Genomic DNA, 25446 nt, shown 5'->3' with positions numbered 1-25446 from the left:
AAACAAGTTCTAGCTGGAATTGGGTTTGTTTAGATAAACGTGCAAGAGATGAGTGTCAATTCATTGGTAAATTATCAAATTCTCTTGCCACTCACTGACCCTCTCACTCACACTCCTTTCTTTAGTTGATAGTCTCTATTTTCAGGATGAGTTTAGAGAAAGGCTGCAATCAGACCTGATATACTGAGTTCGCCCTAGTTCTACCAGTCATTTTGGTGGGCACCAGACAGATATAAAATTGCCCGTTTTCCACACCAGGCAGCCCACCGCAGATGAAGGACTGAAGTTCAGCCATAGAACTACTAAGTCCAAAATGATACATGCTTCTCTAAAGGCAGTGGCTAGCACTAAACAACGTTCCCCCCAAAAAAACACAAATCACTAAATTGAGAAGCATTCCCACAGTACAACCACTAAACACAGCTCAAAACCGGTCATGGGTCTTCACTTGGTGACAGCACCATCAAACCTGAAGTTGACCGTGCACAAGTATAAAGTCACTTATTAGTCAATAAAAACTGTAAACATTATAAAATGTCCATTGAAATCACGAATAAAAAGATAAAATGAAGGAAAACAAGCAGTCATATTGAATCCCTGTGAGCAGGAGCAATTTCAGCTGCTGAATGATGATACCAGTGCGCGCAAAATAGCGAATGTAGTCCAACAGTGTGTGACTTCTGTTTTGTTTGCCAAAAGCCAGTATAAAGTAAAAGCCAATGAGCCCTAATTCTACCTAGCGGCCTATAGTGCTAGTGCATTAGTGTAAGTTTGACAAAGGCCTATGTAGTGTGCAAAATTACGCGTAAAGTGCAACAGTGCCAGCAGTTGGTCAGACAAGATGTACAGATGAGCTTGGGCAAATATCCAACCTGACAGGATAGGGAACTGGCAAACACAGGTTATTCCTAGCTGCAGTCGTCCGGTGAAGGGGTTAGTGGGATTCTTGATAAAGCCTTTCTTAGCCATCTGCTTATGCCGATGCCTAGGTCAAAGTGTTCACGTTAGCAAGGGATTTCAAGATGTCCAAGAATTGTACCAATCAAATATTGAGAATTGCGTTTCTTGGATCTAAGGATTCAATTAGTTCTGATGTACGAGACCTTATCCCTAATGCGTTAAATTCCTCCTTCAACAAACTTCTTCTCTGATGGCCTAGAGCAGGGCAAATGCAGATGACGTGCTGCAGGGTTTCATCTGCCTGATAAACCTCTACCCCCCACTCTGGTAAAAAAATCTAGAGTAGGAATGTCACCAAGTCTCAGAGACAGTAATTTCTGTTTGATCTTCAGGGAGTAATTGGCTTCCAAAGGGGGGGGCTCTTTTGGACATCATCGCATTTCATCACTAGCCACCAATGGGACTGCTTAGCCACTTTATTTTTATCATCCAACTAACTGCAACTTGTTAGATGTATTTACTGCTCTTCTAAAAATTTAATTGGATGTATTTATTTCCATTGCTCACCCAATTCAAGCTTTTCAATGCTTCTTTCAAGTTATTTTTTTATATTGACAATTCCCCCTTTGAAGGTTTATTTCAGACCATACTAAGTTAGCCAATGAGTCCTCAGCAGCTAAAAGCAGTTGGTGGCAGCATTTAACATTGCCTAGTGAGGGACGGCTTTATCAGCAAAAACTTCAGCTTAATTTGGGTAGGCGATGCTAATCTTGAGAGATGGAAAATGTATTTATAGGATCTTATCACAATTTTGTCCATGAGATTGGCCTCTGCACCCATCATTATATGAGAGTGCAGGTATCAATTTAGCCTTCGTTACATCGGCCATTAGCTGAAGATTGTGCCCCTGATTGGATTTTGCTAGCATTGTAAAGACAGTTCAAGGCTTGCATTTTTGCTTTGATCACCGCAAACATAACCCTTGAGTCTATCTTTACAGCAAGATATCCATGTGTAGAGGTTTCAGCAAATGTATCTCCTTTGAGATGGCATTTACATTCATTTAAAATAGTGTGGCAAGATAACTTTTGTTTTTTGCTATTTATTTCCAGCCCATTGTCCTCTGCGTATGATCCTAAGCAATCCAGTAATCTCTACAAGCCAATTTTGGTGTTTCTAAGCAATAGCACGCCATCCGCATATAAGATGTTTTACAATGGCTGGCCCCTGAGGCTCGCGCCTGTGAGACCTGTCCATCTAATGCCCAGGAGAGAACTGCAATATATAGATTAAAAGGAAGGGGCGCTAAAACACAACCTTACTTTAGTCCGGACAAGTTGACTTTGCACAAGACCGAATGCACAGTCGTTCTCAGTGGCTGCCAGGGGACACCGCTTTCAGACCTCACTGGCGTGCCACCATCACATTCAGGAGAGCACAAAGCGTTCCTGAATGTGAGTGCCCTCTTTGATTGTTCTTTTGATTTTTATGGGGAAAGTAAAACAGTCTCTTTTTACCACATGGAATCCAAAAAGTAAATTAATGTAATGTAAGCCAGACATTTATTTGAAAGTGAAGATTTATTTCTGAAAGGAATATGAGCATGAGAGCCTATGAAATCCTTAAAAGTATATACAAGTATTAATATTTGGTACAAACGTTAACGCAGATAAGAAGCCAGGTTTGAGAAGTTATTTCTATACAAACCTTACTTGAAAAGAACGCATTTTCATTTGTATAGCTGTTCCTTTTACTTAGTGCTGCAGTTTCATTTTTATTTTGAACATGGTTCTTCAAATAGCCTGGGACACATTGGAGGCAGAAGAGCCTTTTACAAAACTGCAGCTTTCAACATTTTAGTATTTGTAATTTAAATTGTCTTATCAAGTTATTTCATGTTCATTTAATGTAACAGATACAGTAACACTGGTAACCATGCAATCAGGCCATTTTTTAATCCATTACAGTATATGAGGAGCATAATTCTTGCTAACAGAAGGGCACTGCTCTCAATGTTCAACCAGGACAGTATTACACAGCGTTAAATGTTAATTTTAACATTTTGAAATAGACTCCATTATAGAACATATTTGATAAAATGCCTCCAGTGAAATATTTTCTTCTAATAGCCCTGCGCAGTTATTAGTGGTAATCTATTTTAATATAGTAGAGAATCACACTAGCTTGAAGAGTTGAGCAGCCAAACGTGGTAAGTGCGCAGCTGATGGAATATACTTAAAACAAATTACATTAAAAAGAAGTGGAAAAAACAAGAGTAATAATCCAAAAGGACACTTTTGTTAGCTATGGATAGTGTTATCAAATCCCCTCCGGTAAGTCAGCAAAACCCTACAGCAAACTCAAGTAAAACAGAGCTTTTGAGGCACTCTTTTTTGCCATAATCCTCATTTGTCGCACAAGCTAACTAGAGTGGTTGTTTCAGTCAATTAGGAGTTAACAGGGTTGGCCTGAGGGAAAAACATATATTGACAATCTACATAGAAATCACAGCTTGAGTCCCTCGATGGCGATATGCTGGTCAAAATATATACATTAATATTAAGGGCAGACAGAAGTTGCTAGGCTCATTCTATCTGGCCATTTTCTAGGTCCTTTTTTCATGAAGTTTTATGCCATAAGAGACAACCATAAGATTTTTATGGAATGGGCCAGGGAAATAAATTTATGACACCCATTACTGGTACAGGACTAACTTGTTCTGGTGAGGAGAATGGGTTAAAATCCCAAACCACCACCAACCAGGCTTTCAAAATGAGTCCAAACTAGAGAGACTACCTCTGGTTCTTTCTGCAGACTGTGAAAGTGTCTACTCTAGGCTCACTAGATTGCAATATTGGATATGGCCCCTGGCAGCGGCCTAGCAGGATGAGGGATTGTAGTAACCCGAAGGCTCATAACTTAACAGCCGGGTTTTTCAGGCCTTGACTGAAGTAGCTTGGTTCTTGGCAGCAGGAGAACTTGGACCTCAATAGAGGAATAAACATGATACCGTAGTATCTGACATCAGCTGTAGGTGGGTTCAGGCCTACACAGTAGTCCCTACACTTAAACAACAGAAAGGTTAAGGCATAGGGGAGAGGATGTAGCCTTACGTCTAGAGCGGTCGACCTCGAAGCTGGGGAATAGGGTTCGAGTCTCTGCAATGATGCACAACATCCTGTCATTCTGGGCTAATCACTTAATCTGCCCGTGCCCAACAAAAAATGGATGTGTCCATCTGTAATGAAACTGGTGCTCATGTAAAGTGCTCTGATACCTGATATCCTCGGGTCTGGTTTGCGCTATATAAAACTCTTTAAAAGGTTTTTATTAAAACAAATACACAGCAGAAAGGCTCATGCCTAGATAGCAAAGTTCCCAGCCATCCATACTGCAGGTAGTCACATTTGACTAGACATTGGGGCTTTTACTTCGGGTACAGTGTAAATGGATGATGAAGTGTGTGAGCTTTTTCAGCTAGCACCCATGGTAAACCCTAGAATCTTTTGTTAAACTGCACTTTAGGAATAATAGTTGGCCATTTGAAACTAGCCACCAAAAGCAGGATCAAAGTAAGGGAAAATAAATAAAGCTACAAGAGCTATAATAGTGAGGTAAAAGCAGATTTTGACTGTACCACATTACACTACTTCGGAGTCTGGGAGCTCAGCATTGTTGAACAAATTGACGTCCGCTGCTGCGTGCCTTGCAGCACCGCAATCCCACTACAGTGGCCTGATTAAGCACCTCAGCCCAGAGAGACGTATTACCTTTGCGGTGGCCACACCCGGCCTGTTCTTAAAATGAAATCACATTAAACCTTGTGTATGACTGGATGCCGGTCCACTCTCCAGTCCCCGCCCCCACCCCCCCCCCTCCCCCCCCACTCCGTCACCGATCCTCCTCTCCATTACAAATGCCTACCCTGCATTGCAGCCCCTGCTGCTTGGCAGCTGGCTGTAGGCAGCGAGGAAGCCCTTTGAAGGCGGCAGGTTATCTTTTCCACTACTTAGCTATCATAGAGATCTGAAAAAATAGATTTGACTTGAATGTGTATATTGCATTTGTGCTATTTAGTGAGGAGACCCTGTAACAAGGCAGTGCTGGTCTATTATGTATACATCTATAAAATATGTATATGGTATTTCTATAGCGCAATTCTAGTCAAATGGCAGCAGAGTGCTGTCCATAGTCAACATCAAGCTTTAAGTCAACGTGTAATAGAAGTGGAAGCCGGGTTGCAGACGGTTAATGCATTGTGATGAAGTGTTCCTTAAAGAAGTGAGTCTTCAACACTCTCCTAATTTGAAGCAGTGCTGGTGCAAATCTGAAGGATACCAGATGTTATTCCAGCTCCTGTGTACATAGATGGAGACCGCCTGCTGCCTTGTTTTTTCTATTTGACTCTTCTCGCTATGCAATCTGATAGTACCTGGCTGTGGGTGTACTGAGAACCACCAGAGATGGTGAGCTTGTCTGTAAGATAAGTCATCTGCGTTAGGAGGGCATAACATTGAGTAGTAAACACTGCCTTATAGTGAAGGAAAGGGTGTGACCCAATATGACCTTACTTAGCAGTGGAAAAGTACTTGTAACGGCTCTGGGGGTGCACGAGAAACGTCCCTCTAGCAGACAAACATGGGCCGATGTGCCTTACACCCTTATAGTGTCTTGAGGAGTAGACAAGGAGGCCAGGCTATTAAAAGTAGCAAGTCATCTGTGTAATTTGACAAATTTACAGACAAGGGGGTAGAAGGGGCATGGATTTCAGATGTTTTTTTCCTATGGAGGAACAATCATCGAATTGCCATTCTACGTGTAGTATAGGAATATTGTGTGTACATGCTGGAATGCTAACCTGCAGCAAAGAAAACTTTGCTTAGTAACTGCAGCGCCTCTTGTGTCACAGCAGAAAGCAGAAAACCAGCCCATGCCCAGCCTCGGTGGCGGCTTGTTAGATGGCTCTAATCCTTCCCAATTAACCTTTGACTCGCCGGGCTTTGAGATCACACCCCCTACACATTACAGTGGCGCTGCGGATATTGATTGCTTCATGGCAGGTCTTCCCCCAAGAGCCTTAGCCCCGCGCACAGGGGGCTGGCGAACGTCAATTTATCTGCTGGAGCCCACACAGGTTCCACGGAAGAAAGAGAGAGAAGCCCTCTTTACGAGAGCTTCATTATCACGGGTTCAGAGAGAGATTGCATCTTTTACAAGCTTCTGTCTGCTCTTTGTAGACAACCACACACCTCGTAATTGAGATGTTAGCATTCCTCTGGGACCGAAAGTGCAGCGGAAAAAACACCCCTGCCCGAGCCGTTTCCACAGGCCCTTCCGATGGTTGTTGCAAACTGCAAGCCACTTAGCCTCGTTTAAGCACCATAATCAGTTTAAGGCGGTGCTAAGAAGTGACGTGCTTGGGATACGTACACACTTGCGTGCTACGAAAGGGAGAACGCCACGCCGGCCATCTGCCAATCACGTCTTCGAGGGAAGAATTAATAGAAAGCAAAGGTGAAAATTAGGAAGCAGATGCGGGAGCTCTCGCGCCCAGCAGTGCTGTGCGATGACGGTAAATAATGTATAGGAAGGATATAAGTAGTTCCTGGTACCAGCCCTCATTAGCAGCAAGTGCCATGGACGGCTGCAGGGTCTCAGTCCCCCTTTCTAATCTTCTTTATCGTGGATTGTCCTATAAGCTTCCTGGACCATCAAGCATCTAACCTCATTCTGTCTATATCTTCCCAGAGTGCATGGTCTGTCAAGTCAGTGTGTATGTCGTTTTTTTGGCTGTTGGTGGGCCTTTTTTTATGGTCTGGTGGGCCAGTTTTTACTTTTGATTTCCCTGAGATTACCAAAAACATTGCCTGCAGCAAGCACAAACGCTAGTAGTCTCCCACACCTTGCAAAACACCATTTCGGCATGTCTTCTGAAGTTCAAAACTGCCCTGATTTGTTAATGTGGGAACGTTTTTTAGCTAGCTGATTCAGTAATGGGGACACTTTTATGATCCTGTCTGATGCCGCCATCAGTTCCTGCACTATGCTTCCCTTTCTCAGGATCCATTCCATAAGGCCAACAGTCCCTTCCATATACTGCCCTTTCAGAGGTGCTGCTCCATATACTCCAGCTTTCTATGTTCTGCCTAATGGACCACCAAGCCCTTCTCTTTGCTTTCCTCTTCCCAGGCTTCGATCCATGGATACCAGGCTACCTCTATTCTTCCCTTTCTCAAATTTCCTTCCAGGGGGCGAACAGGTCCTTCTCTTTGCCCCCTGTTCCAGATTGTTCAGACTGCTGTAACACAGCTCTCATTGTGTAGAGACGCCTCATTATTCTGTGCCAAATCCTGCAGAGACTCATTCTTGGAGACATGTTATATACAGCTTGTGCTTTCACAGCCTCTCTATGCCAGGACAGATTTCTGGCCTATTTCTCTAATCCTAGATGTGTGGGGGGCCACAAGTGCTGGCCAAGTCCTGTAAACGAGTTCTGAAAACCAAGGACTAGTCAATAAAACAAACGCCGTATGCAGAGAACTCTTCTGTGCTTTCATTGCCAGCATAAAAAACAAAGCTGCTTGGCTTCAGCTTGTTCTATGACATAGAGGAGCCGGACTATCAGTGTCCCTTTTACTGCAGTATGGAGGTCTTCTACAGTTTGGTATCACTCTTCAGGCACCAAGGGGCTGCACCTGTACCTGTCAGCTCCTATGCATTGCTCCACACCTTCTTTTAACACACAAAGGCTTCACCAGCACCCCTTAGGAAAAGAGAAACAGAGAGAGAGCGAGTGGGTGCATGGTTTTCAACAGGATGACAGTGATTACCATCTGCACAGGTTTTTAATTATTTTGCCTACTCTAGACCATATTGCAGCCTTACTCTCAGACACACAACAGATCTCATGTAGCAGCGTATAGGGGCGTCTTCTTTAATCCATTTATATAGGGAGACAAGCTGCAGTAATGCGTTCAAATGACTAAGCTCCAGGGCATTTGGGATCCATATTTTCCACATGCAGACTTTATCATGGCCCCTGACAAATATTGACAGATTTGTGATATTGATGGATTCGTGCAATTTTTAGATGTCTTCCTATTCCTCACTCTTTTGCTGTCTCATTATATCTTTCCTGGCACTTTCAGAAGTCATTACCAGATCTCTGCAATCATTCTAGGACCGAATCTTCAGAGCTCATCGGATCGAGGGTTACCTAGGAGAAGCGCCAAAGCTGAGCAGAAGCTCATTTTGTACGTTCCTAAAACTGATGATATTAGGGTGTTCAACAGCCCTGTTAACAAGGAGACCAACATGGAAAAGGTCTCATGAAATCGCCACTATGGGTCATTTCCCATGTGTCCCTGTCTGTAAATGAAGACATTTCTTTAATATGTGGGTACCTCCAAAGGAAATGATACCTAACCGGCTTTAGAACAAAGCCCCCAATGGAAGCAGGACAGATTTGAACACCGCAAGAACATGTTAAGGAAACTGGGCCTTTCATTGCACAGCATCAGCAATACCAAGCTCCCCCATTGCATTTAGGAGGCCTGCTGGGTGCTGCCAAGCATGCTCTCGGGCCCTTTGTGCAGGCCTTGGTTTGATGGTAGCCGTAAATTTGGTGTATTTACATGTCTCCATAGAGCTGTTGCATTTTTGGGAGAATATCTGAGACAAGGAGGATAAAAGATATAGCTCCATGCCCGTTCGATCATAGACCTGTGTTTGAGAGAACTCTTCCCGAGAAATCAGCCCTAGCAGTTGCCTGGAAACAATGCCTTGGTTGAGTTCTCTCATTTGTAGAACTCCTTAACTGAGGTGCCTCGTGCACAATAACGTGCACTGAGGTCACGTTCAGCTGGACAAAAAATCTTTACAATTTCCCAAACTGTAAAAGAACAGAGGTGTTATTGCAACAGTGGAATGTGTCTGGCTGCTTCTCTTTTGGAAACATTACTTGCTCTTGTGAAGAAAAAAGATTTCAGTGCCGCAGAGGAGAGGGGTGGAGGGCCTGGGCCCAAGACCACAATAACAGGTCTTGAACAAAGAATATTTTCCTTAGTTTACAGATTATGGCAATTAAGAAAAAAACACGTTAAGTGTGTCTGTCAGGCCAATTGTGACATCACTGTTGTTGAGCTATAATTTGAGAGCTGCAGGGCTGATGTCAATGACTGGTTGTTGCCTGGCCTGGCCCGGCCTCCCGTGTCAGCTTCCAGCTCTTGTGTTTCTGCTCTCAAGAGGTGAGTGTCCCGCACAGAGAACCATTTCGCATGGATGTGATCAGGCAGGGGGCGGGGGAGGGAGGGAGGCCGGGGCGACTGAGGCTGACTTCACTGGAGATCTGTGTTTGATCAAAATTGTTTGCTTGGGGAACTTTAGCCTTTGCCCAACCTGCCAGAGGGGTTAATGGAATCAACTTGTTACTTGCAAATGTACACGCATTTTATTTTAACTCTTTCTTCTCTGTTTGGAAAGTATCGAGACTGCCAGCAAAAAAGGGAACAGGGAAGAAGAGGGTCATAGACTTCTTTGACAAGCTCACCACTGTTTTTATCAGTTACATCCTGCACTACTTATTAGTGCAACAGGCTGTTCAAAAAAACAAATCCTCGACTGCTTTGGGAGGGGGCGAGATTTTACCCATCTGACCCATGGCTCTTTCTACTCCAAATACATGAAGCTTACTACTACTTTCACCCTGTACAGCATGTATCATTTGACTGTAGTCAGTAAATCCCAGTAGATCAATAGTCATGCTCTTTCCACAAACCTTAATTGTACTGACAGAGAGCAGTCTACATATCCCTTAGTCACTCTTTGACTCTCAGGGAGGTTAATGACAATTCATCGAGCCATTGCTTAAGAAACCTTACTATATCCAGTCCCACGGAAGCCCTACTGAAACACTCCGAAGTCTCCATACCCTGTCTCTTGGAAATCCCTCTCCCTCCCCACACCCTTCTGCCTGTCACTTGGAGAGTTTGGGTGTTCCAAGACCCCATAACAGTGACAGAGTGTCAAACACTGCTTTTTTTTATTATTACGACAGGTTCTGTGCCTAAGCTCGATAGTTCAGGGTTTCTAGATGGACTCTCCCCAACATGTCCAGTAGGTCAAACACTGAAAAATTCTTAACAACTATTCTTGAGTGTTTCAATCTTCAACTGTTGCGTCATTAGGAGTTTTAAATTCAAAATAAAGAAAAAAAACAATCTACTTCAAATCCTCCTCCGTGTAACCCCCATATGAGTTCTGTACCAGTGAGAGGGCACTTCCCTACCTTATTTCTCCAGAGGCTTGGGCTGACCTGCTCCTGGTGGATGGCTTTTATTCTGCTTTCCCCCTCATCTCCCTCTGACCAGCTGCGGCTGCTGTTCCCACATGGGTACCCCATAGTTTCCCCCGTTTAGGGCAATCTCAGTACATATATGCCCTAGTGTTCCCTCTGTCCCACGCCATGGGAGGGGGTGGGGTGGTCCCTTTAAAATGTAACAACATCCCTTGCAGCCAGAGTCCCAGGCATATGGACCTCACAATGGATTTGACTAACTGCTCATTATCATCAAGGATATGAATTTCAGAAATAAATTACACCCTGGGCTTTCACAGCCATGCTCTTTGGGGTGGTAATGTGTTTTAGTTCAAATTTGTGGAAATTAACATTTGTGGCTTAGCTTCATTTTTTTCCGGATGTAACACATTTGCCAGAGCTTACTCCACAAGACCCCCTGTACCTCAGGCACACCACATATATCTGCATTAAAGTCGCCAATGATGGGGCCTTTAAACATGTGTGATCATTTATCACTTCAGAAAGAAGGCAACTTGTGTATCTCCCAACTGTGATGTCAGCCAGAGCAGGCTAGCGAGCGCTAATATTACCTGCTCACTACTCCCTTTAAAGAAGAACTTCAAAAGTACAGCAGCGATGGCTCAGGGTCTCTTCCTCTAGAGTCTAGACTACCCGTCTACAGCCCCATCAACACATTTTCACAAAGTAGTCTTGGATTACGTGAAAAGTGTTGACTAAAAGCATAATTTGATTAAAGAAGTACATTAGCCCACTCTGTGTATTGTTGAAAGATTGGGGAATATAAGCAAAGGTTAGAGTATGTATTTATGGATAAACGCTTTAGAGGACAGGTTTCAGTAGTGGTGTTTTAAGTCAACATTGTACTTGTGGGTGTGTGTACTATGAGAAAATGTCACAATAGAGAACACAGTTGAGTAGTTGTGAATTAGCATGTATTAGAGTAGTAGTGCTGAGGCGTACTTATTTGGGCAGAGGTCCTTAAGAAAGGGTTGGTTTACATCTATGTATTTAGCGTGGGTGTTTTAGTAGATGTACTATCAGTCATGGGTGGGGCCAATTAGAGTACATGTGTGAGAGATCGTCCAGTGGATGTGTTTTTTCTTCCAGTGCACTGCGTTTGAATAGAACTGCTGTTGCAAATAGTTCAGGATTGGATAAATTACAAATTTTGTTCTGGTAATGGTGTTTGAGACCAGCATTGAGTTTATTGCTGTATATACTTTGGTATAAGGTGAGAATGTGATATAGTTCTGGAGTGAGAGCCCTTGCGCATTGATCGGGTGTGATTACGGATACAGAAGGATAGAACTTTTTATTGTTACCGTCTAACGGTCAGTGGTGTTTTTCCTGGTTCACATTTCAACTCCTTCTGTACTTGTATTCACTTTATGGTGGGCATGGTTCAACAGTCAGAAGGGGACCTTCTCACCCTTGAGCAGTCACGGTTTTTCTTACTTTTTGCTGTGCTCGCATACTGCTGCCACCTATGTCTGTGGTCCATTCACTATATATAGTAAATAATAAAAAGTATTCCCAACCACAGCGCAGTTTGTTGTTGTATTGTAAGGACCCAGGCAAAGCCTGATTGTATTCTACATCATAGGCATATTGATTTAACATTGTATTCTACATCATAGGCATATTGATTGAGACGTTCAAAAGACAGTCATTTCATAGGGGCATTTACTTCAGAATTACAAAATACAGAGTGTAAGACCTGTGTGTGTTTCAAAGTAGTTTATCATCATGGCGAAGGAGGATGTTTATGTAATGTTCCTAGGATTGTTTACTGTTCAGCTTGCCTGGGTAGTGTAGAAAGATTCTGGGGTGTCAAAGGAGAAACTTGTCAATAAAGCGGTCAGCATATCTTGAGTGGAGTGATTGGACGATCTCCACATACTTGGTTGGGTGTTGACTGCTTCGCCCAAGTACATAAAGAAATGGATCCTGAATCCAAAAGCACCTTACAACATAAGTATTTGGATCCTACGTAACAAAGTACCTTGGAGCCAGGTAATAAGTAGATTCCCGGATGCCTCTTTTCTCTTTATTATTTCTGTGCATTGTGTTCTAACTTAAAACCCATCTTGTAAATTGAAAACAGGCCCCAGTCCTTTGTCGCATTGTTAGAGGGCTGCGGCCTAAGTCAAACATAGGTAGTGATCACCCGTTTCTGATTATTCCGAGAACACTAATGTTCATGAATGCTGACATCAACCCCTCATCTCGTAATTGGAGCCTGGCCAAATGCAAACAAACTCTGGTGATAGAATACGAGGAAAATGTTGCAACTGTGTGCTTCAAACGTAATCATTCCATTGGGATGGTCCCGCTAGAGGGAGTGAACGACACTCATTGGAGGGACAGGTCGGGCTGTGGAGAGAGAGATGCATGTTAGAAACTGAGGTTCTTGCAACACTGGTTTCTTCCATGGCGGTGTGGGTCAGTGGAGATATGTTGATAACACATACTTGAGCGGTGAAGAGATGCCCATGGAGCAGACAGATGCTGTGAGGGAGCTCACTGGGGAAAGATGTTTGAGGGATATACTATGGATGTGTTTCAGGATGGGCTTTAGAGAGATGCTCAGGCGGAACACGACCTTTGAAGATGTATCCATGGGGCGTTAGGTGTAGGGCTGTGTAGGGAAGTTAGGGGCAATGCAAGTGGTCGTGGGATAATAACAGGACAAGTTTAGCTCCTGGAGAGATGGTCATAGTACAGAAGGCTCGGAAGAGATGTCCAAGCACTCTATGGGCTGCAGAGGGATGTTCAATGGACAGGCTAAGCTTGTGGAGAGATGTTCAATGGACAAGCTAAGCTTGTGGAGAGATGCTCATGGGAGAGGTGGAGGCTTTTTAAAGATGTAAATGGGAGAAGCTGAACTTTCTGAGACAAGTTCAGAGTATGCAGAGACTTAGAAGAGGTGTTTGTGGGAAATGTGAACCCCTTCCATGCTCATGACGAGCCCAGCTCGCCATGAGGCACAGTGGAGCTGTGCTCATGACGAGCTGGGCTCATCATAACTGCTGTGGCGCGCCCACGCGTGATTGATTCCCCGCCTGTGCGGGAGACCTAATCAGTGGGTGGGGCTGTGACGAGCCCAGCTCGTCATGAGCTTAGCTCTACTGCGACTCATGGGCTCGCCAGGAGCACCGCGGGGCCGCGCCTTCCCCCCTTGCCCCCTGCGCCGTGGGGGAATTACCCCGACGGCAAAGGGGTTAAAGGGGAGAGACTAGTCTTTTGGGGTAAAGCAGAACTGAGAAAACTTCATGTGACAAGGACTGATGAGACCTGCTGCTTGAACTGGCTGGGCTTAGGTAGAGATGTCCGCAGAAGACAGAACATGCTTCCAGGCAGGGCTTTAAGTGGGCCGGGTCGCACCGGTGCTGAGCACTGGCAGTTTTTTAAAGGAGGCCTCGAAACGGGTCTCTATCGGGCTATGTTTTGTGCCCTGGCAGAGGCGGTCCGTTTTTTTCCCGGACTGCAGTAGCAGCAGACACATGGATGTGCGCGTGCTCACAGTGCTCGCTTCTCACTAGTGGAGAAGTTACTGCATAACTTCATGCCAGGTGAGCGTTGTAGGGAAGGGAAATCCTTTAAAGAGAGTCATTTTCTCTCTGGATTTCCCTTCTTTTTGAAACTTTGAAACTCAGGAGCAGCAACAGCATCGTGGTGTGACCAAGGCTTTAGTGGAAGCGTTTTCAATATTATATACAGGCCATAGTTGCTGAGTATTTATCTTATGAAACTAACTACCATTGACAAAGCGAATAGTCCTGACGTGTTGTAGGTATGATGTTTCTTGGTGTATCATATATCTGGATGCAATGACTGAAACAGCAAAATACAAGTCGGGCGGCTCACTATGCTAAGTACAAATTTTTAGTTTATGTGTTTTAAGCCACTTCCCTAATTACAGTGGCCTCACCCCTTTGAGAGACCCCCAGTATTTTCATCCCACATAGAACCCTGCTTCCAGGGAAGGGGCTGTGGAAAGATTTGCATTCAGAAGGCTGGAGCGGTGGTCCAAAAAGCAGAATGTTCTAGAAACAGTGGGTGCCCTTGGAACGGCAGGTTAGGCCGTTGATATAGGTTCTGTTATCGGTAATGGACTAGCTTCCTTATTGTGACCTCTGCAGCGTCTGGTTCTCGCCACTGCCCTCGGTCCCCAAGTGTTTATCTCGGCCGTGGGCACAAACGTCAGCTCGCATTCGGCCCAACCATTCTACACTCTGGGTGCTTTGGCAGAAAAATATTTCCAAGCCAGACACTGTAACTCATTCACCCAGAACAATTTACTGTAAAGCTGAAGAGGCTGGGAAACGGCAAACAGACTTATTCAAAAGAATAGACACAAGAAAAACAAATATAAAGGCCTGGTGCAGACATCCGACTCGCGCGTTCGTTCACGCTGGGCAGACTTGTTTTTCTGAGGAAAAGTCCATTCCTCCGGGACAGGGGTGTGATGCAGTGTTCTCCAGGCCGCCTCTCATTGGTTCCCTCAATCCCCCTCTCCTTTTTCTCAACCCCCGTTCACCTCCCCCATCGCTCGCAGAAGCGACAGGACCAGTGGATTCCATCCCACTTATGCAGAAAGCGGAATCAGGTTGAAAGTGAAACACAATAACAGCGAACTGAATTTTTCAACTCTTTTTTTCTCTAAAAGATAGTTTGATCACGGACGCATGCCACCATTCTGAAACGAACTCTACGCCAGGCAGAGGGTGTCAGGCCCCTGAGGGCTTTGGTCGAGCCAGGCCCCAGAGGTCGAGTGCAGAGAAGGTGCGCCTAGGGATACACTTCTCACCTAATCTCTAGAAAACAACTCGCCCGTTTCTTCAACACCACAACAGATAAAGGGTCGCTCGTTAGTACTTGCACAAACACTGTTTAAAGAGCATGCAGTGAGAACATTTTACAAGGTGGGCGACTCCACGGCCGCTTAGTGAAAGGGGCAATTTCCCATTTCATCGGGAAAGACTAGGCCTCCAAGCTGCACTGTAAACTGGCTGCAAGTGGAGTCTACAGAAAGCTAGACAACGGGCACAGTACATGGCATAGGGTTTGCCCGATGGTAGTGGTACTTGTGAAAAAAAAGTGAGAGAGTTTGTGCCATGTAAAACTACGAAAAAAGAGCTGAGTGGCAGGGCCCCGCATGCCTTCGGGTTATATTCCCGCACAGACGCCGGCATAGAAGACCTTCGACCGTCTGCCCAGTCCTGCAGTGAGACTGGCCCAGGGTTTGGACTGCACTTTTGGCATCCAAAATCGCGTGCCGGCAGGAGGGGGCCACCGAAAGACAAAGTGAAACGCTGGCTCTGTCCGAGAGTCGAGACTGGGACGTTTGCTCGCTTTGCCGACCTCGAGTGTACACAAATTGAGTCTCCCCTCAAACGACTGAATTCGGCAACTTGCAAAAGAAGCCAGCGCCGGGTATTTTAACAATTTGTCTTACCAGCTATGAGGTGACGTGCTGGTCTCAGTCCCCTCAATTCATCCTACGACATCTGTTACGAAAGCGAAGAGTTACGCAAACGTCAGGACATCACATCACCGCCGCTGTCCCACCAGATCTGCCGAGTCAGCAGAAAATCAGCCCCACTGCCCCTTCTAGGCTCCTCCCTGCATTGTTTACAAGATGCGAGGGGTGCAAGCGGCATCCCCCTTACGAAAGAAGCGGAGGACAGTAAACAAGAGCTCTGCAGCGAACGAAGCAGGGGGCAGGTAGAGGCAGCGCAGCGAAGGGGGGTCAGTGCCGTGTTTCTGTGCGCTACAGTTTTACACCGAGCTGGGCAATATGCCGACTGTCGCCCTGTCTTGTTTTGCTGCTTATGTTTTTGCACACATGACTGTGCCGTTGGTGCTTGGCCTACCTCTAATGTATCCACACTCCTGCAGATCTGGAGGCAGGAGGACTTCCTAAGGCCACGCATTTTAGTCACATTGGACAGTGGGATTAGGACATTAGTCAAGGTTGAAGCCTTGAAAACACACACACTGACAACCCGTATTTCATAAGCTTTCGCGGGCCCTGCAAAGCTAATTCATTGGAGCAGTGAGATAAGTAGCTGGACATAAACAAGCTCTACATTCCCATAGTTGCCCTCGCCCACCCCCCCCTCCCGCGCGCTTACCAACCCCTGTAGTCTGAAAGTAAGTTTAAGGGTCTATGCCCATCTGGTGTCCATGAAACATAACTAGTAGAGCCCTTCCCCCAACGCTTCTCAACAACAGGAAGTATGGGTGGCCTCAGCGAAACCATTGGAGGAGCGCTGCTAGTCGCACTATTCTCCTTGCTCACACACAACTAGACTGCCCCCTCCCCCCCAGGCATCAGTTATGTACACTTTATTGGGCTCATGTGGATATGGGAATGGTGGCAGGTTTTTTTCATGGTGATATAGCGTGACCTTGACCCGAAGGCATTAGAGCGCTTTACAAGTGAGCCAGACTTGTTACAGATTTTTTTAGGGTCGGGGAGATTAAATGATTTGCTCAGACTCGCAGGATGTTGAGCCGAGGCTGGGATTTGAAGCGACCCCCCAGTTCCAAAGTCGGAATTCCATAATAAAGCGAAATATTATATACCAGAGTGTGACCTAAAAGCACACAGGGTCAATCAAACGAAGTTCTCGTTTCACTTAAAAAGTAGACTAACTTGTCAGCAGTTTCTGGAGCAGGCGTTTCTCTGCCGTTATTTTCCTTTTTTTTGTCTTTTTGTTTTTCACTTTCCCCCCTACTATGATTCTCTCTCAGGCAGATTACTGTATTAGCACTAGCTTGTAGCGTGGGGGCCCCCTAGCCGTGAAATTAGATAACTGCAACCGGTTTTCCCTTATTACGATATAATGTACCGAGGAAGAACTGCCCGGGCAAGCAGCCTTCTGAGGACACGGAGGACGGGAATAGCTTTTGCAACCAATTCCGTTTGCATACAGTTAAGTAGCGTTCTCATCCTAATGTACCCTAAAAAAAATGGGTTTGGCAGGCATGGAAATAGATTTGGGGAGGCTCACGAAAGGATGGGGTGAGTAGGTTCAGATGCGAAATATTAATTAAAGCAAAACTTCCACACTTCACCAAATTGTGTCAACCATGGCAGACCCATTGGGTCGCTGATCTCCCCGCATTTGTAGCACTTTGAAGAAACGACATCTGAAATTCTGGATATAAGTTTTAAACTCAAGTTGTTCTTACACGCATGCCGTCCTGTACGTTCACCTGCGATCTCCCTAAAAACGTTTCCCCTCCCCACTGCTGAGTATTTCCCTGCTGTGTTTTATTCCATTAAATTGCCGTTCCCAACCCACAAACGACTTCGATGAGTGCCGAATCTCTCTTTAAAACAAGTAGCATACTGCCTTCAGGAGCAAAAAAACCCAGCATATCCCATGTAGCGCATTGGCACCTCCAGTCAAGGAGCTGCACTGCACACACCGCTCCATGTATTCACCATTTGAGCACCGAAGAGGCCAGGCAGCGCAAGTCCCCAGGTGACTCATGATTGAAGGCCTCTGTCATCACACAAGCGAAGAAGTCACTCAACAACTTTGGACTACTGACTCCGCAAGGCACCCACTCATACATATGCCGACCACTAAGTACATTTTTACTGTATGATTACCTAACATCGTTTACAAAAGCAATAGCATAAAAAAGGCACCGAGTATAAAAATATAAAAAAGTATGTAAGTTATGCAATAAGGTGACGCCGTATACAAGTGTTAAGTGTCACTCTGACCACCGATGCACATACCCCACAGTAGCCTGTCTCGTAATTGTTCCAATATCACCAACTAGTAATATCCACACGCGAGTCACAAGCTTGCACGTCTGAAACCTCGTGCAGTCGGCATATCTCTGCAGCAGGCGCTGAACTCACGGAGCTGTCTGCAAGCCACGCTCAATACCCCAGAGGGGTAAGCCATTGCGCCTTTAGCCTTTCTTACCACTTTCCCTTTCCCAGATCGTAACCCACAGGTCCTGTCCGCCCACAGTGCTGCCCGGCGTCGCTGCTTCCTCCTTACCTTGAGAGCTGTAACCCCAGGCTGCCGGCAGGGTTGTGCGGTGTGCTTTGGTCGGCTGCAGCTGACTTCACGACAGCGCACTGGTCCCGTAGCGTGCATCTCACCGGGTTGTTTTTTTATTGCAGTTTGAGGTTCTTGAAAGAGAGAGAGCTGTCTGCCGGTTTTAGTTTTTTCTTTGAAAGTGCTTTTATTCCTCCCCAGTTGGTGTTTGTTGCTGTTCTTTGCTGGCTCCCGTGATGACTTTCGTTTTTATGAAAGAAAAGTGAGTCCCAGCAGGCAGCAGCGGCGCTCTCTCATTGGGCTGCTCCAGGCGTGAGGGAGACAGACTGGAGCGGCTGCTCGGTTCCGCTTTTATACTCACCAAGTGAGAGTCCTGCCTGTCTCACCCTCCCCGGCACCTCCCCTTTCCAAAAAAGGAATGACTTTCCAATAATAAAAAAAAAGACTTGCGCTACGATGTACAGTGCCTGACGTTGCTGGGGCATGTTTTTTTCTAGGATTCGTTTTTTCTTCTCGGGACCTACATGTATTTACCGCCTTATCAAGATTTAAAAAAAGGGATTGGATCTACATCGGCAGTGACTCTTTTTCAAACAAAAATGTCTTTTAACTGAGTGCTGCGACTCATAAAAGTAGCCCATTCTCCATGCTTGGCAGAAAAGATTAGTTTCACCTGGATTTAGATCTCCGTGGGCATGCCTGTGATTGGAGAGGCTATGTTATGTCATTTTCAGTTCAAGACAAGTCAATTCATACCGTGCTGTGGATTTAGAACATAACAACATAGGCATTGCAACCTTATGTTGTGTTCTACTTCTATGTTTTGTTGTGTTACGTTATGGTAGCGCACGACATAATGTGGTATGATATAGCAGGCTTTTACAGTATGGTATAATGTCCTATGTCCTATGACCTCTGACCCTGCCTACACGTTAGGTCGCCGCCTCGCCGCTGCCGCCTGCTCACCCTGGTCTCTTGCTGCTGTCTCCTGCTGCCTGCTGACTTGGCCTGCCCACTTGCTGCCTCTGTCTGCCCCCGGTCCCAACCGTTGTTGAGCCGGTCACCTTCGCTGCACTCTTCCCGCCGCTGCCTCCCTGCGACCCGCCCCCCTGACAGCCCATTTGCTGCCGCGCTGCTCCTCCCTCCCATCAACGCTCTTATGCAGACAGCGAAGCCCATCTGCGCCCGTCCGCACCTGGACCGCGCCCAGTGCCAGAGCCCGAGCCCCTGGCCCCCGTGACCGCCACAACACCCATCTCCACTACGCCACCAGAACCCTCCACGCACTCAACACCGGACGATCAAGCACCTGCTACCTTGCCGCCCCGAAACGCACCCACGGACCCTTCACCTGCCGAAACTGCAGCTACACCAGCATCCATCCCGCCAACCCAACCGCCAGTCAATCCAACCACCTTCGCTGCATCCTCTTAAACACCCGCTCTGCCAGGAAACACGCCGTTGAACACTGGGACCTACTCGACACCCACACCCCTGACGTCACATTCCTGACCGAGACCTAGCTGAACTCCTCCTCTGCACCCAACATCGCCATAGCTATCCCAGAAGGCTGCAAGGTCATGTGCAAGGACCGCACCAACGGAGTAGGAGGAGGAATCGCCGTCATCCACAAGAACACCCTCAACATCTCGATTAACGACGCTGACACCCACTGCACCGTCGAACACCTGTACTTCCATATCCACACCGACCCCAACCCCACCCTCAGAGGAACACTCGTCTACAGTCGCATGGTCAAACAGAGCCACCGGAAACAACAGAGCTTGAAGCATTCCCCATAATAACAGATTGCACGCTCCCGAAGCATGATGTCCTCCATGTATCTAACCAAATAACAAACCAAGGGCTGGCTGTCCCCCTTGTGGCGCCCCCACCAGCCACATTAGTATTATCCACAAACCCTGCAAACGTCCCACAAAATACAAACGCCGTGGAAGCGATCCAACCTCGCAGCACCGAATACGAAGCACGATCAAATCACTCTTTAGCCCCTGTTTCATCAACGTCTACGCAGGTTACGCCTCAAGTGTCACGGGCAGTCCTAGATACAAAGGGCATTAAAAACACTTGGACTAACAATGGGCTTACCAGCGTTCCATTCACGACGACCCCTGAACGAGCTACCGGGGCAATAAGGCATACAGATGCCTCCCTAGCTGGCCTCTCACAGCCAATAGAAGCTGGCACTCAGGCCACGGACGCCGTTGCTGATTTAAATCACCCCCAATCGCATGATCGGGGAAATAAGGCTATACCCAGAATATGTCTTGCAGGGGAGATGGGACATTCTTAATCGTAGCAATCTCCTGTTCCTTTGTGCGAACATTCGAGGGTTGGAGGGAATAAAAACTTCAGACATCGAAACCATTTCCTTCCTACCGCCAGATGAAGATGAGTTAAATGAAACCACGGAGGTAACTTTCACGAGCTCGGCCATGGCTGAGGCCTTAAAAAGCCAGCACAAGCTACTGGAAAGCTGGGGTATAAGGATAAAACCCAAGAAAACACAAAAATATCCTCTGTTCTTAAAAACACACTCTGCATATATTTCGATGGGAAATATGGTTCAACCAGCTGAAGAGCCCCCACGCCTGTATGCGCTCTACAAGGACGCCCCAGAACTGGCGACTACACTCCAGGGGCACAAAGGTGGCACAATCTCTGGTCACCCTATCAGAACACCAATCAAGATAACTAGGGATTTAATCCAGGGGACACGTAAATGCACAACACTGGGTCCCACGAATAAAGACTGGTCCTGGCTCTCGCTTGCGTTAAACTCCAGGACCTAACGGTTCGCGCCTTAACGCCTGGGGCCACTCTCCACGACGCATGAAAAACACAGACTTAAAACCCGCTGAGAAGGCATGGTCCCCGGTGAGACTGAAAGTCATGTCTTGGAATGTTGCAGGACTTAGGCGGTTGCTTCTCAACCAAAACGCGCTGTCATTTATGGAGGAAGCAGATATAATCTGCATACAAGAGTCTTGGCAAACCCATCCGCTCTCCTTGAGAGGTTACGCTGAGTACGGAAAACCAGCAAAAAAGACTAACATCTTTCGTAGACCCTCAGGTGGGATATGCTTCTATATTAAACACGCACTAAACTTGGAATTTGCAGAAATCTCTAATCTTCCGGATTTCCTCCAGGCAGGCATTTTGAAAGGCTGTCGCTTGGCAAACAGTAACCTTTCAATATTGTTAATCAATCTTTACCACAATCCGCATGGGCCATCATCAAACCCGGGCCTGTTGGTACATCACATAGAGTGTTTACTGCTCCAATTCGCGGCACTTGAATGTATAATTCTTGGCGATTTTAACACCCATAATATAGGGGTTCTGACCAAATGCAGCCATCAGGCAGGGGCTACTGACGCCCTAAATGATCTATTAAAATCCTACAACCTGGCGACTGCCCACTCAGTCCTCTTAAAGAACAGCCCGGGGCAGATGGTCGGCCCCACATTTAACAACCAAACCACGGTCGATTATGTAAATGTAAATGTACATGTAAATGTAAATGTACATGTATTTATATAGCGCAAATCGCCCACATCGCAGGAATCTATGCGCTTGCTTAGGGAACCCGTCCTGGTATTCCCCTGTGAGATACCCCTGCAGGGTATACACAAGGTGAAAGCCAGGCATCCCGCCGCGAGGGGCCGTTGTGGAGATTAAGCAAGCTATTGCCCAGAGTCGCCGAGTGTGAACCCGTGAGTCAAGTAGGCACCGGTGTGAGAATTATCGAGTCCGTGGAATTATTGAACCCAACCCCCGTCGGGGCGGGGAATTGAACCCTGGTCTAGGGCCGATCTCAGCCTCCGGGTCTGCCGGCTCTAACCCCGGAGCCACACTTCTCCACAATATTAAGTGGCAAACTCCAATCATTGATGTTAAGCTTTTCAGTTCAGCCGCGTAGTGATAGCGATCACGCTGCCTTAACTGTCACCTTGAATCTCACCGCGGACCAACGCCACAAGCTTGTATACATCGGAGCGGCTGATGGTGAAGAACTGATTAAGCTGCGCAGAAGGATCAAATGGGAACAAACCACCATAACCAGATTTACTAGTTGGGCAAATCAATGGTCAGGCTGGCCATCTAGTGTACAGAAAAATGGCGTAATAGAAAGCTGGAATGCCATATCAGATACCGTGGCGGTGCTTCTTCGCGGGAATCAGAATAGTGTGTTGCACTGGTGTCCTCCCCCTAAATACGGATATAACATAGAAATTAAAAAACGTGCCAAAGCATTAAATAAGGAACGCAAACGGTTCCACAAAAACAGGTCTGAACAAAATAAGAAGGAATTACAAGAAACCACAAAAAGTCACGCAAAAAAGGTGTGGGCTGCAAGGAGAGCCCACTGCGATTCACAATGGCTAATTATATTTGAGTTGCTGAGGCCGGGAAAATCACAGGAGTTTTGGAACTACATATGCAACATGGGACGAGGCCCAAATCATAGAGAAAATGCCCTTGAAGCCTCCACCTGGGTCGCCCATGTTAAGGCATTATATACCAATGATGGTTCAGGACACATGCAAAATGTAACATCTATTCTGGAAGACTACCTTGATTCTACCATTGAGACGACGGTCCCACCGGAAAAATCGTTGGTTTTTAAAATCTTAAAAAATATTAGACAAAATGCTGCTCCAGGTCCCAATGGGCTTCCCGGCATTTATTCAAGGCAAATATCGACTTTTGGACCAAAAACCTGACTGATCTGTACTCCGAATGTTGGCTCCGGGGGGAAGTTCCAGATTCGTGGAGAGGCTCGCTTTTACAGCCTATCCACAAAAAAGGCCCAAAATCGGAACCTGCCAATTACCGCATGATTGCCTTGTTGGATATTGAGGGTAAAGCTTACGCTAGCGCCATCTTGAGGGACCTCGCAGACTGGTCAAGTGCAGCTGGCATCCTTCCATTCTGCCAAACCGGATTTAGACCTGGGTCAGCCACAGTAGATAACATCATCGCTCTCTCCTATCTGGCGCATCGCGCTCGGACAGGCAAAAGCCTTCCACTCTTCGCCTGCTTTATCGATTACTCGGCGGCATTTGATGGGGTCGACCGCTCAATCCTGTGGCATAAGCTGGTCCAATGGAACATCAATCCGGGACTGCTAAGAGCGATACAGTCCCTTTATCAAAAAACTTGGGTGCGTATCAAACTCTCAAGGGACCGTGCTTCTGCTAAGATCTACACTGACAGAGGCCTAAAGCAAGGGTGTGTGCTAGCCCCTTTACTATTCAACTTATACACGGCGGACATGGAGAGGGCCTTGACTGGTGCAGCCCTGGCCACTCCAAAGATCGACAGACACAAAATACAGTTCATGCAATATGCCGATGACCTGGTCCTTTTGGATCATACGAGAATGGGGCTGCAAAAGGCGTTGACGGCACTGGCCGCATACAATGACAAAAATAGGCTTGTAGCCAATCGATCTAAATCAAAGGTAATTATATTTGGGCATCATTCAAGGAAAAAATCTTTGAAATGGAGGCTAGGGGACCTTTCGCTGGAAAGCACACCGCGATACAATTACCTGGGCATTTGTTTTTAGGAGTCGGGGCTCCCAAGTGCCCATCTCAAGTCTATCAAGACCAAAGGTAAATCCATCACCTATGCCATCTGTAAGCTGCAAGCCTCCCTTCACAGCCCGTCTACTACGGCCATTAACAGAGTGCTTAAAGCCAAGCTCATGCCAGCACTCAACTATGCCCTCCAGGCATTCCCGGGTAAATTGAGCCATGAACTGGAAAAAATTCATTGCAGGGCATACAAGAAACTTTTCCACCTTCCAAAATGCACCAGAAACACCCTTGTTCACTTGGAGTTCTCCCTCAACCAGCAAAATCTGGAAGAGCTGGCCGCCTTAAGCAAATACTACTTTTTAACGACGGCGGCACAAGAGAATACTCTGAAGGCAGCCCTGAAATGCATTTTCAGAGAGCCAGGGAATCCTTGGTCGGCCTCCCTTGAAGTGGCTAAGGCCCATCTTAACCTTGCCATGGATTCCTGGAATCCGGAATATGTTACATACTCCACAATCAAAAACGCGATTAAAAAACAAGTGCACGCGCGGTCACGGGAACTGGATCTGGAGTCCCTGTGGCGAAGAAAAGACCTGCATGAGACCCTGTGTTTCCCGCACATCCTGAACTCCCCCAAACAGCATCTCACGCAGGCAGTGGGAAGTGCAGCCCTTCACAAGATCCTGGCCTACAGACTACACCCATTGCCCCTAAAAGAACTTTATCCATGTGGCAAGGCGAGCCCAGATGCACACGTATGCAGGCTCTGCAGCTATAAACGGGAGTCATGGGCACATCTTCTTTTCTGTTGCCCCGCCTTGCGGTTGCCCCGCAGCCTTTATCTTAGGCCACTACTCAGACATTCTGGGTCAAGCTCTGCAAAGGATGAGATTTTTCATCTTTATACCCTGTCCAGAGTAATGCATATGGCGGCCTTTGGGAAGTTTATCTTTAAAGCACGGGCAATGCTGATGACTGCTACTGGCCAGACCACAGAGCCCTCAGCCGGCCCATGAACCTTTTTTCCGGCTTCTTCGCATTTACAACTTGACTTTTGAAATGTCCTTGATTTTAATTTCTTTTTGTAACGTGATGACTTTTGTATTGCTGGTTTTATGTAATGGTTTTTAGTAACCAACAATAAATATTCATTCATTCATTCACTCGTCTACAGTCCCCCGGGACCCCGTGCACAGTTCTGGGACTCCATCGCCGACCTCGTCGGCACGCACTCGCCTCCACGGACTACATCATCCTTGGAGACCTGAACTTCCACCTCGAGAACAACAACGACCCCAACTCTTCCACCCTGATCGATGACCTCGCCAACCTCGGACTCAGACAACTCGTCACAAAGCCCACCCACTCCGCCGGCCACACGCTGGACCCCATCTTCTCAGCAAGCACCCAAGTCTGCTTCAACCACACCACCGAATTCCACTGGACCGACCACCGCTGCATCCTCTTCACCTTTCGGAAACCCGTCACACCCCACCGCACCCAACAGATGCCACGCCGCTCCTGGAGCAAAGTCACTGATGACCAGCTAACCACCACCCTCGCCCAAAGCCCACCCGCAGACCTGACCGACCCGGACACTGCAGCCCACAACCTCAGACAATGGATCGAA

The 25446-nt window shown here is 46.6% G+C and overlaps 1 protein-coding gene across 2 annotated transcripts in view; it reads right to left on the bottom strand.

Moving 5' to 3' along the window:
* IGF2 (insulin like growth factor 2) overlaps positions 1-18574 on the bottom strand; it is a 30511-nt gene extending 11937 nt beyond the window's left edge. Inside the window, exon 1 of one of the 2 annotated variants that reach the window (XM_086957709.1) lies at positions 18250-18574. In XM_086957709.1, the coding sequence (XP_086813835.1) occupies positions 18250-18348 (99 nt within the window). In that variant the 5' untranslated portion in view covers positions 18349-18574. Of the gene's footprint in view, positions 1-15677; positions 15798-18249 lie in introns of those variants that run through there. The other variant, XM_086957710.1, reaches the window with a different exon arrangement.
* Positions 18575-25446: the final 6872 nt, after the last annotated feature.

This window comes from Lissotriton vulgaris, chromosome 2_1 (genome assembly GCF_964263255.1).
Source record: "Lissotriton vulgaris chromosome 2_1, aLisVul1.2, whole genome shotgun sequence".
Taxonomy (NCBI): domain Eukaryota; kingdom Metazoa; phylum Chordata; class Amphibia; order Caudata; family Salamandridae; genus Lissotriton; species Lissotriton vulgaris.
Note: the sequence above shows the minus strand (reverse complement) of the source record. Positions and strands in the feature narration are given on the sequence as shown.